The sequence below is a fragment of the Ruditapes philippinarum genome, unplaced genomic scaffold (assembly GCF_026571515.1).
Source record: "Ruditapes philippinarum isolate M1 unplaced genomic scaffold, ASM2657151v2 ctg21339_1_1_1_1, whole genome shotgun sequence".
NCBI lineage: Eukaryota > Metazoa > Mollusca > Bivalvia > Venerida > Veneridae > Ruditapes > Ruditapes philippinarum.
Window position 1 is genome coordinate 332 of NW_026863164.1, and position 12405 is coordinate 12736.

General features: G+C 34.5%; 1 protein-coding gene across 1 annotated transcript; it reads left to right on the forward strand.

The window, feature by feature from the left end:
* Positions 1-505: 505 nt before the first annotated feature.
* On the forward strand, positions 506-10925 carry LOC132721298 (methanethiol oxidase-like; the record flags this gene model as incomplete). The annotated part of the gene is given in 3 exon segments (XM_060705579.1): positions 506-664; positions 10116-10285; positions 10740-10925. Coding segments are annotated over 3 exon segments (360 nt in total), but the record flags the coding sequence as incomplete, so codon positions are not given.
* Between the last annotated feature and the right edge of the window lie 1480 nt (positions 10926-12405).

The window sequence follows — 12405 nt, forward strand, 5'->3', positions numbered from 1 at the left end:
CATCGACTGAACGTGACATGATTTGAGCCGTGTCACGACAAAACCAACATAGTGCGTTTGCGACCAGCATGGATGCAGACCAGCCTGCGCATCCGCGCAGTCTGGTCAGGATCCATGCTGTTCGCTATCAGTTTCTCTACTTGTTATAGGGTTTGTAAGCGAACAGCATGGATCCTGATCAGACTGAGCGGGTGCGCAGGCTGGTCGCAAACCCATTATGTTGGTTTTGTCGTGACATGGCTCATTTGTGATCAAAGTAGCAAAATATAAACAAAGTAGTATTTTGACTTCCACTTAAAAACGTCTAAATTACTTTAACTGTAATATATTTGTAATTTCCCGAATTAATTAAGGGGACACAAAATATTGCTTTGCTGTATGGCAAATGAGTTACAGGACACCAAAATAAAATAAAAAAAAAATTGAAAAAAAAATATATATACAAATGTATCAATTTTAGGCATAATGGGCCTTTAAGAATAGACATATTGCAGCACGTGTACTGTTTGTTATTTTGTTAACCATTCTAAAATGTAGACTGAGCTAGGTTTAACGTTATCTAAAAGGGAACACTCGAGATTTGACCTGACATATAATAGATAGAACGAGACTTTTATAACTTAGTCTGGGATATAACGCTGGTGGACTATAGTTCAAATAATGGGTATGTTTAAAATTTAATATTTGTTCAAAAACTGATGCTTTATTTAAACAGGATTTTTTTTAAATCAGATTTTATTGTGCGAGAAAAATAACAGTTGTTTAATTTATTAATTTTTCGTGAATATTTTGTATATATATTTATACATATCTGTTAATCGCATCTTATTAGGGGGTAGGGAAATGTGAGAGAAATTAAAATACTTGTATAAACGTAGCGGAATTGTCATTTGATAATAATATACATGTCTTAATAATTTGTATACTAGTTATTTTAATTGCAATATCCTTTACCAACGTATTTAATGTTTCTGTAATGGAAATAACATGTTGCTGATTTGAAGACGCGATGTTGACGTTTATGTAGATTATATAGAATTACACACATTACCAACGTGATTGATCTACATGTACATAGATCTATGCCTTTATAATATTTTCCTCTGATATGCTTGACCGGAAATAACCTGACGTATCGTTATTTTGATTATTGTCTCTTTTGGTGCAAACTAATGTCAGGTCGTCGTGAATTTAGTCAAAGTTTGTAATGTAAAAAATGTCAAATTTCGATATTTTATTCGGTCTATGCACACATATATCGTTTATGAATTGACAATTGTACAATGTTTTATGATGCATATAAATGCACACAGCCATGACAGTAAACGATTATTGAGCAGTAGTATGTAGATAAAATGTAGATATAAAAGAGCCACAACACACATAAACTATTTACTTATATCAATGCAAATTAGAAAACATTTAAAGCCGCAGGCCTCCAGATTCTTGCTTATTTTCGTGAAATTTTTGAAAAAGAAATATAATGATAAAATTGTGTGAGGTGAACAAAGAAAGTAATTTTAAATATCGCAAACGGCACTTACAATCTACTTAAGTTACCAAAATATGAAGTGAAAATATGCAAAAATATCCCTTACTGCGTTCGTATCGCAGTGGAAATATCGCGATTTTCCCCCGTTAAATCAGTCATTAATCTCACATAACATGTAAATTATTAATCGAATCTTGAACCGTTTACTTAACTTAAAGTCTTTGTACATTTTCTCAAGTTTGATTTCCTAAAAATATTAGAGCTCATCTTGACGTATGCAGCTTTAAGATACAAGTCGAATTAATTGTAACGCTTCTTGCACACTATTTGTTAAGACATCAAAGCTTGTTGTACGGTATTGTGTAGATGAAATGTAGATTCGAAAGAGACATAAATATATTAATTAGCTTTATTAATGCAAATTAGCAAACATTTAATATTCAAAACAGATTAATTGTAATGCACTTTAAGGGTGAAACTCTTGAACGTATTGATGTACTAGAATACACTATACAATACATAAGATAGTCCAGGTTTTATAAAGAAACACTTTTTGACCTGGCCTGACTTTTATCTCCATGTATATATCATATGTAAACGTGACCTTATTGTAAAATAACGTTTGATATTGCATTATTGAGTGTGATATATAACTATGTGAGTGTGATATATAACTGATATATAACTGTTATATAACTGCTCATAGTTCAAAGATTGTGTTGTCAGACACGTCACGAAAAAGTGTTTTGTTGTTGCAAGTACAAAAAAGTTCAATTAGGGACTAGGTTTAAACAAAGCTGTTAATTGAAATACAATGTTAAAATGTTATCTACACTTTGTTGTATGCTGTATACTTGTTGTATGCTGTATTAGCAATGCTCCGTTTGTTTGGTTTTACGGCGCAGCAACACAGTTTAGGTCGTATGGCGTTGAATCCGGGAAAATGATTTTTTGCTAACGTCAAGTGTCAACACCAGTAGCGTAAACTACCTCACCTGCTGGAGCTAAGAAATGCATATAGACTCCAGTTTTTCGAACCCGCGGCTAAACGTTGGCTGCAAGTTTAATGCCGAAATCTGTAAGGCAACCCCTACGCCACAAGGGGCATTTATTTTTAGAATCAGACTAAGTCGCGTTGCAGTAGGTGTTGTCAGAATTGCTAACGTTTAAAAACACTGAATATATACACAATCAACATTAACTTAAGATTTAAGCAGGTCGTAACTCTTTGCTAGATCTTTTTAAAACGCAAACTGAATTTGAAATGCTGTCGTCATTTTTTTGGAATTAAATAGCAGGCTGGTAATAAGTCTTGCGATGCAAATTCTACTTACTTCTCACATGATGCGGTGATTTGTCTTTGATGATCCGCAACTGTTATACGCCAGTAACATGCTTTATCGGTAAATATGCACTGTGCAATATCTCAGATAACGCACACTTCTTTTAAAAAAAGTGGGCGTTATTTCAAATAAAGTTTACTTGATTCGAAAACGTAGACGAAAACGATGCAAAATGTCACTGGACTGTATGGAAAATAACGAATATATTCAGATTGGGGATAGGCAATGGGGTACTGGAGATATGGCCTTCATTTAAGAAACAGTTTTGATTGAAACATATACTTATGTGTTTTCACACTAAACGTTAAAACCATTTATCATAAAAGTAATTTGGTGCTGAGTGCCTGTGTGAACTCTTTTTCGTGGAGGAATTCTCGTATTTTTAATAAATTTTAAGTTCCTGAGAAAATACTGGATAATTGTTTTACTTAAATACATTTTCAAACCCATCTTTCTCCATGTGATTAAAAGTCCTAATTAGTACCAGAGAGCCATAAATCTTTACAGCAATGTTTTTTTCTGTTTCTGTGATCATCCAACCAATCGGGATCATCCCCAATATTTCTGACTGGCTCTCGCGTTTTGGGGTTTAAAATAAGAAAAAAATCAAAATTTGGTCGTTTACATGTAACTGTCCGGTAGACCATTATAATCGGGCGATCCGGGTTCAATTTCCGGACGGTGCAGGCCACTTCCGTTGTGATTGATCATGAAATCCTTTCTACGACCATTCGTACTGTACCTCTACAGAAGTTACCAGTTCCTCGCGAAAGTGAAGCAACTAGGCTTGGTAAACTGCTTGACAGTTTGCCCAAGAACGATGCTGTGGCGGAACTGTGCTCTGGTAAATTCAATGTGGCTTACTGCCGTGATCCGGAGTGAAAACTACCACACCGCCATCATCATTTATATGTACCATAAAAGTAACTGAGGTTCCACGTGGGAAATTAAACTCATATAGGGTAGAAAAAATATAATTATATTAAAATGTCAAATCTAATTCTATTTATCAAGAGATACAACAGTATATCGAACTCAACTGTCTCGTGGAAATGTATCTCGGGGTTTCTCTACAGATAATGTTCTCGGCCATTTTCTGTGGAGAAATACCCTCGATGTCGCCCCAGGTCATAAACTATAACTATTACGTAAAAAAACATTTAAAGATCGCATGTCGCATTTTGTACAAAGTGTCGAAACAAGATCTCGCTACATAACTATTTTGTCATTCAATTCAAAGTTTAACGGATATACATGTATCCACCTTGTTCTACTTAAATTAACTCGGTTAACAAAACAGTATCCTAAAATGTGTCCAAAAAAAAATAATTATAAGACGGTCTGTAAAGTTTAATATTCTAAGGAGGGACACTATGGTACGGGAGATGGGGAGGGGCGTGGGGTAGCCCCAACTAATAAGACTTGTTAAAGAGACATCGAGACATTTTTTGGACGATGTCTCACGAACTGCATTTTTCTACACGGACACTGTCCAATTAGAGGTTGTTGGGAGCAATATGCTTACTGATGTTAAACGAAGATATTGCTCTTTGGGCTGGGAAATAAGGGGCGAAAGGTGGACAGGTTTGGGAAATGCCCCCCCCCCCCCACGGTGGAATATGCTGGGGAAGGCAAATGCACCATCGTAGGTGATAAGGGGACGGGGAACGCCTTGAGGGATGGGTGGTGGACAGAGGGGCGGGAAATGCACCGAGGGTCGGGAAATGAACAGGAAATGTGAAATGCTTAATGGAAAGGTGAGGGAAAAAGCACAGGGATGTAAAATTCACTGAGGAACTTCTTTCCCGAACAAGGGTTAGACATGGGGCGGGAAATGCTTCAGATTCAACTAAAAAGTAATATACATGTACTTTCTAATCGAAAGTTTTTTGTTTGTTTGGTTTTTTTTTAATACGACGTCAAACACAATTATAAAACGCAATCATAAAAAATCGCATAAACATCCAATTTGTTTTGAAAAAGGTAATTTTGATAGATGAAGATGGCCTTGATATCTTGGACTATTTGGTGGAGGGAAAAAAAACAACATAAAAAAACAACAACATAAAAACCAATAAAAACCAGTTACAACAACAGACATATGTAACGCAAACATCTTTTGCAAATAAAAATGTCAAGTTCATTTGATGAGAAAAACTAAAACATGTGTTGATTGATTGATAAGATGCGAAAACAGACAAAGATGAGTCAAGTTATACAAATTTCGCATAGTTCTGACGAAGCAAAATCATCAATGCGCAATAAATTAATAAAATTAAATACAAATGTAACATATTTCTTTATACAATGCATTGTTTTATTTTGTTTTAATCGATACAAAAGTTCATTTCATTGGAAAATATATATTTCATTGATAATGATATTTAGCTCCACTTTTTCAGAGAAAAAAAGTGGACGTATTGTCATGACCCACGCGTCGGCATCGGGACGTCATCGGTAAACTTTTTTGGTTTCCGTTTATGGTCATTAACTTCAATTCTAATTAAGCTGTAAATTGAAAAGTTAAATGTGGATACACTTGTTGACTTCTACCCGTTGTCAAACAGTCAAAGGTCAAGGTCACTGTGATTTTAATAGGTATTAGGTAATAGGTTATGGTCAATAAACTGGAATGCAAAAAAAGAAATGCATTTCTAAAGGACAGATAACCCTGAAGGGCATTTTTGCTAATTAAGCTCCTTTAATTCATTTACTTTTTATATTGTCATAAATTTTCTTATAAATCAGCTCAGATAATTACTTTAAATTAAAATACTTGTTGAATATCAAGGAATTTTTTGCAAAAGAGTTTACCAGAGTTATGGGCCCTTTTCTATGAACACTTTGTGTACCGGTATTTAAATAAATGATCTGATATATGCAATTACCTTGAATTATGTTAACTTTTTATTATGTATACATTTAACTATACATAATTAAACTGAAATAAAATGTTTTTTTCTTCTTCTTTGAATTCGTCATATTTTATTGATGCATAGAAGTTATGAACGCTATCTTATCTAAGGGAGATAATTCTGAACTACATCGTATCAGGTTTTTGTTTGCTTAATAGCTATATTTAAACAGGTTCACACAATGAACTTTTTTTTATTTAGGTAGCCTTTAAAGTGTTTTTAAAGAAATGAAATTGATTTTCTTTCCTTGATATATAATTGTTTCTTTAAAACGAAGGAACTACTTTCTATACAGTGATATTGATTACCTCAAGCGTTGTTAGGTCGATAACTTCCTTTTGTTAGAAATATATGAGTTAGATAGTTAAAGCAATTGTTTCTCATTTCCCACGGCATATAAATACATGTTTTTGTCCTTGAATGAATTCTGTCAAGGACATTGCGCAGAGATAATCTTTTTATGTAATTTTAGACCGTACAGATTTCATACAAAGTAAAGGCAAGCTCAGAAAAAGCTTTGTAATAGAAAGAGTATCGAGTACGAGGGGGCGTAGCCCCCAAGTATAAATCGGATTGCCGAGTGCTTTTTGGTGTTCTTATTTGTATCATAGGCAAAAAAACAACAACAAAAAAAAACAACAAAAAAAAAACACGTTCCCTGTTGTCACAATGTGAAACCCCAGAAAAAAAGTAACATCTGACTATAATATTTCTGTCGCTTTTCCTTTCTCTGCCGTCAAAATAAGTAAACCCCAGAAAAAATGAGCCAATTAATGGGCATGCTCTGGGGTGCGGGTAACATATACCTGCACTCCAGTTAACGCACTGTGCATGTATATGTTTGACACATTTTCAACAGAAAAAAAGCTCTCCAAACTATGATACAATATATATGTATATATAATATACGATTAACCTATGACACATATTCAACAGAAAGGCCCCCTAACTGTGTTACAATCATATCTTGTATCATAGTTTGGAGATCTTTCTATTGAAAATAATTATGTCAGAGTTAAATCGTATGCCCACAAAAAGCACAGTGCATTAACCGGAGTGCAGGTATTATAAATACCCGCACTGTCTGTCGGGAAACTAGGGCACGCTGGTTGATTGGTTACTTTTTATTGTGACGACAAGAAACGTGTTTTTGTTTTTGCCTATGTAAAAGAGAACAAGTTAAAAAGGTTTCCTGAGGGGACTAGTTTTAATAATGTAAAGATATTTCATTTAACTGTTTTCAAAATAATTTGAAAAACAAAACAAAACGTTTGTATCGAGAATATAGTATCAATAGAAGAAAGTCTTTGGCGACCGGTGACCGTCGAAGACCGGAGAACGGAGAGGGTCGATAAGTAGGACACCTGTCTGTATCATCCAGACGTTTGATATTTCTCTTGCAAACGTATTGATGATACAGAGTACAATACTCTTTTCATGTTTACAATCTTTTAATTGCACTTCAATATACATTCATATTCCCATTTAAAACTATCATTTTTTTGCGCATGAAGTATAGATTTCATTAATTTATTTTTTAAAAAATGAACGGTGATTTACCAATCAAGTACGGTTGATAGATCACGTGCTCTTCCATGCCTCAAAAATGAATCGCATGGGTTCCAGTCGGGAAAAATATCAAAATATTTGTCGGGGACTACGCTTCGTACAACTCAGATAGCCTCGTGCCTCGATGCTCTTCCTAGATGTCAGTGTCGTGTTTTTACTAACAAAACCACAATATCTTTATAGGGTATAAAGGCTCACAGGTGCTCGTCCAGTCTTGGTGCCCATTTAAAAAAAATGAAGTTTAAAAAAAAAAATTGAAAAAAAAACAAAAAAAAAAATCAAAATTACTATTTTGGGTTGAGTGTAAGAAAAAAAAAATTGAAATTTTTTTTCCTTTATACCTTTACTACGTAGTAATGGTATATAGGAAAAAAAAATTTTTTTTCAAATTTTTTTTTTCTTACACTCGACCCAAAATAGTAATTTTGATGTTTTGTTTTTTTCATTTTTTTTTTTAAACTTCATTTTTTTTAAATGGGCACCAAGACTGGACGAGCACCTGTGTAAAGGCTATGTCTCATTAAATATTTTATTTATCAACATTACTATTAAATTGTATTGTTTCTATAATATTATGGTCAATTCTTGAAAGAGTTGAAACATAAAATGTCTCTGTTATTTAACACACATAAGCCGCAGCTGCTATTTTAAGTAAGTTTTTTTTATTTACTTCATTAGGCAAAAAACTACCATATTTTTTTAATACAGGCATTTTGGATGTAGTACTTTTCAAAAACAGAAACAAAAATGCAGCACATATACATGTATAGCTTTTTAGATTTTTTTTCAGTTTGAATTTATTTACTTTACGATGAGTGCACTACTTTGATTATATAGAACATTATACATGTATTTACCTAACCTTGATTGTTTCCGAACATTCATTCGATTCAAAGTTTGATTTAACAAAATCTTATAAACGCATTATTTGCTAGTTGTAATTGAAGTACAAATAATATGTGACACATAAATTGACCTTGCGCTGATAACCGATAAGCCTGGTTCAAAATAAAGGCTAAACCCTTGTTGAAATGAATGATAACGAAACTTGGCTATATACACTGATATAAACAAAAAACTAACAACCTTTAACTGTTAAAATTGTAATGAAACAAACAACCTTGTCAAAGTCAAAACATGATGGATTTGTCTTGATGTGAATTAGAAGCTTGCTTCTGTAATAATTACGTTCAGTTATTATAACCTCGCGACATATCTTACATAAACTTGTCCACATTTCATTCTGGACAAATCCATCGATCAATTTCGTTAAAAATTAAAATAAAAATGAATTTGACTCACACGACGCGGATTAGTCTGGAGTTCCTTCCCCTTATACTACGAACTATTTTCCGTAGTAAATATAGGCAATGAACCGGAAGAGGCTGATTTTAGTCTGCAATTGTCTGCAGTGTTAAATCTGGCTCTGCCAGCCGGCTTTGAGATAAATTTACGCTCTCAGTTACATACATGTGATCACGTTTTAGAACACAACATACATTTTCATACAATCAAATTACTTGACTGTAGATCATCAGATAAAGCCAAGCTTCTTAATGTTCTGAGCTTGTTTTCAACTATGTCCTATATGAAATTCTAAATCGTTCAAACCTACATTTCTTGTCTGTGAATTCGGTTTCAGTGTTAACATCTGCAGAGTAAACTGCAACATATAGTAATAGTTAACGTGAAATATTATTTTCGTCCTTGATGAATGATAATATTTCGCTTGGTTTCTGATATTTGTCGGTGTTTGTTTTGTTAGGGTGAATACTACGTGACGCTCCTTGTTTACCGTTGGAAAAGAAAATAATGTTCAGACGCCATTTTTAGCTCGTCTTTTCCAGTTTTCCTACACACCCGGGCGGTAGGCGTTGGTGTTGGCGTAGGCTTTACACTTTGGTTAAAGTTATAATTGTAAGATCATGTTTCATCAACCAACAGCTAATGGAATATGCTTATAACACTTGCTTCAGAGCGTAATATGAGGTCATTTTCCAAGTCTTATAACTGTAGCATAGATTTTGACAGAATTATGGCCCTTTTGATCTACGAACATTCTTGATGCAACATTAGTCCTTTAAACTACTCAAGGTATTCAATTGAATTTAATACTGAATTACGGCCCTTTATGTTTAAAATTTACATGCATCACAATGATAACAAATTTTTCTTGTAGATTAACACACTTACTTGAAAGCATAAATACAGGCCACATGAAACTTAATACATTTCTTTGGGATTAGAATTGAAAGTCACCGTTGAAGGGGTCTAACTTTAACTTTTGGTTTTTGGCTGAGTAATGGCCCTTTTTGAATTTTGAATATTTTTTGGTAAATTTTTGCTTGCAACATCAATCTTAGAAATAGATACAGATTTCTGTATAATCTTGAAACTTCATTTATGAATGCTTTTTGAATTACAGTTCAAGGTCATATTCCAAGGGCCAGAACATTGGCATGTATTTTGAATGAAATAAGACCCTTAGTGAATTTATCGAAATTATTCGGTCATTGTCCAAGACTAGTAACATTTTTAATGTACATTTGTTATGTTTGTGATTAAAACCTTCCTATTTGTAAAAACTTACATTTCTCAGGCCCTAGTTTTACTTACAAGCATTGAATTAGCTGCCCTACTGAAAGCTCGTGTATATTTTACGCTTCATATCAAGATACAATTCTGAGTCTAATGATAATAAAAAAAACATGCTTTTTTACTTTATTTTCAATCTTAGTTGATGATTTTATTCCTTGAAGGTTGATTTGTTTTATAAAACGTAAATCTCTTTTTCAGCTTGTTGCGGAAAAGGACCCGGCTATGCCTCACCGATGGACGCCATGAAGAATGGCCCCCGGGAGGAGATAGTCTACATCCCATGTATTATACCCCCACAGACCAGATCCAACAGACCGGATTATCTTGTCACCGTCAATGTTGATCCCAAATCCCCAGATTATTCAAAGGTATTTATAAAATATAATTATCTCCCTTGCTAAAACATAATAATCTCCCTTGACGCAATATTTTTTTTAAACTGACAAAGAAATATTTAGCTAGTATATGACAACATGATTATTGGAACAGTAATCTAAGAATTACAATAACTTAATGTATCATGTAAAATATTTCTCTTTCTCTCATTTTAGTCTAACCGGCATATTAAGCCGGATCACATAACTATGGCGCCGATTTGACAATTCAAATATGGCCGAACCAAGCCGAGATTAACCGAACTTAGCCGAAGTTTACCGATAATATTCGATTGACTGAATCAATTTGAGCATTTGGTGAATAAAATACGACAGGTCAGAGTAAACTTTATGATTATAAGCATTAACAATAATGGCTTAAGAGCTTAGGATGAACTGTTCACATTTTACTTTTTATCAATACCAAATTGCTTTGTATCAATTTTAGATAATACACAGAATGTACCTACCACATATCCAGGACGAGGTTCACCACACCGGATGGAACGCTTGTTCAAGTTGTCATGACGACCCGTCAAAATCACGTAACCGCTTGATAATGCCATGTCTCGGCAGCAGCAGAGTGTACGTTGTAGACGTTGGATCGGACAAATACGCTCCAAGAATACATCACGTAAGTTTAAAATTGTCGCATAATAAATATACGAAATATATTTACTTTAAGATGTTTAAGTCGCCGCCCTTTCCTTTTATGACGCCATTTGTAACTTACCACCTTGAAATGAGGCCGATTCACGAGTTGAAACCTTGATATATCGAAGTTCTAACACATTTCCCTTTAACTTCTTCTTAACCGGAGTTCTATTGATAATAAACGATAAAGTAAATACAACGCAAATAAGCTACGTGAAGATTAGACATTATAATTAGGCAATGAGCCAATAAGATGATTCAGTTCAGCTACGGGGCATTGCCTTGTTTATCGCCTTGGCGTTATGGATTTTATTATGGCCGCTGATGCAAAGAAACGATGACCCTAACGGTACACCATACTTTCGTCTACAAACAACAACACCAAAAACATATGCATGACAAGCACTTATCTCACAATAACAATGTTTTATTATTCAACTCATCATTGATTTTTTATTCAATGAATTCAAACAAGACATCAAGTACAGCAATAACAAGTTTTACACCTCAGACGAATATTACGAATATCATTCGTTTGAAAAAAAAAACAATAAAAAAACAACAATTTACGAAAGCGAATAGTCTAGATTTTTATACCCCCGCACAACAAACTTGTAAGGGGGGTATACTGGAATCACCTTGTCCGTCCGTCCGGCCGTCGGTTTTTTCTTTTCCGTCCAATAACTTAAGATTCCTTTGACCCTTAGTCTTCATATTTGGCATGGAGGTTAGTAATGATTAGTAGATGACCCCTATTGATTTTGAGGTCACTAGGTCAAAGGTCAAGGACACAGGGGCCTTGACTTCAAAAAGCTTGTCCGCCCAATAACTTAAGATTCCTTTGACCTACAGTCGTCATATTTGGCATGGAGGTTAGTCATGATTAGTAGATGATCCCTATTGATTTTGAGGTCACTAGGTCAAAGGTCAAGGTCACAGGGGCCTTGACTTCAAAAAGCTTGTCCGCCCAATAACTTAAGATTCCTTTAACCCACAGTCTTTATATTTGGCATGGAGGCTAGTCATGATAAGTAGATGAACCCTATTGACTTTGAGGTCACCAGGTCAAAGGTCAAGGTCACAGGGGCCTTGACTTCAAAAAGCTTGTCCGCCCTATAACTTAAGATTCCTTTGACACACAGTCTTCATATTTGGCATGGAGGTTAGTCATGATTAGTAGATGATCCTTATTGATGTTGAGGTCACTAGGTCAAAGGTCAAGGTCACAGGGGCATTGACTTCAAAAAGCTTGTCAGCCCAATAACTTAAGATTCCTTTGACCCACAGTCTTCATATTTGGCATGGAGGTAAGTCATGATTAGTACATGACCCCTATTGATTTTGAGGTCACCAGGTCAAAGGTCAAGGTCACAGGGGCCTTGACTTCAGAAAGCTTGTCCGCCCAATAACTTAAGATTCCTTTGACCCACAGTCTTCATATTTGGCATGGAGGTAAGTCA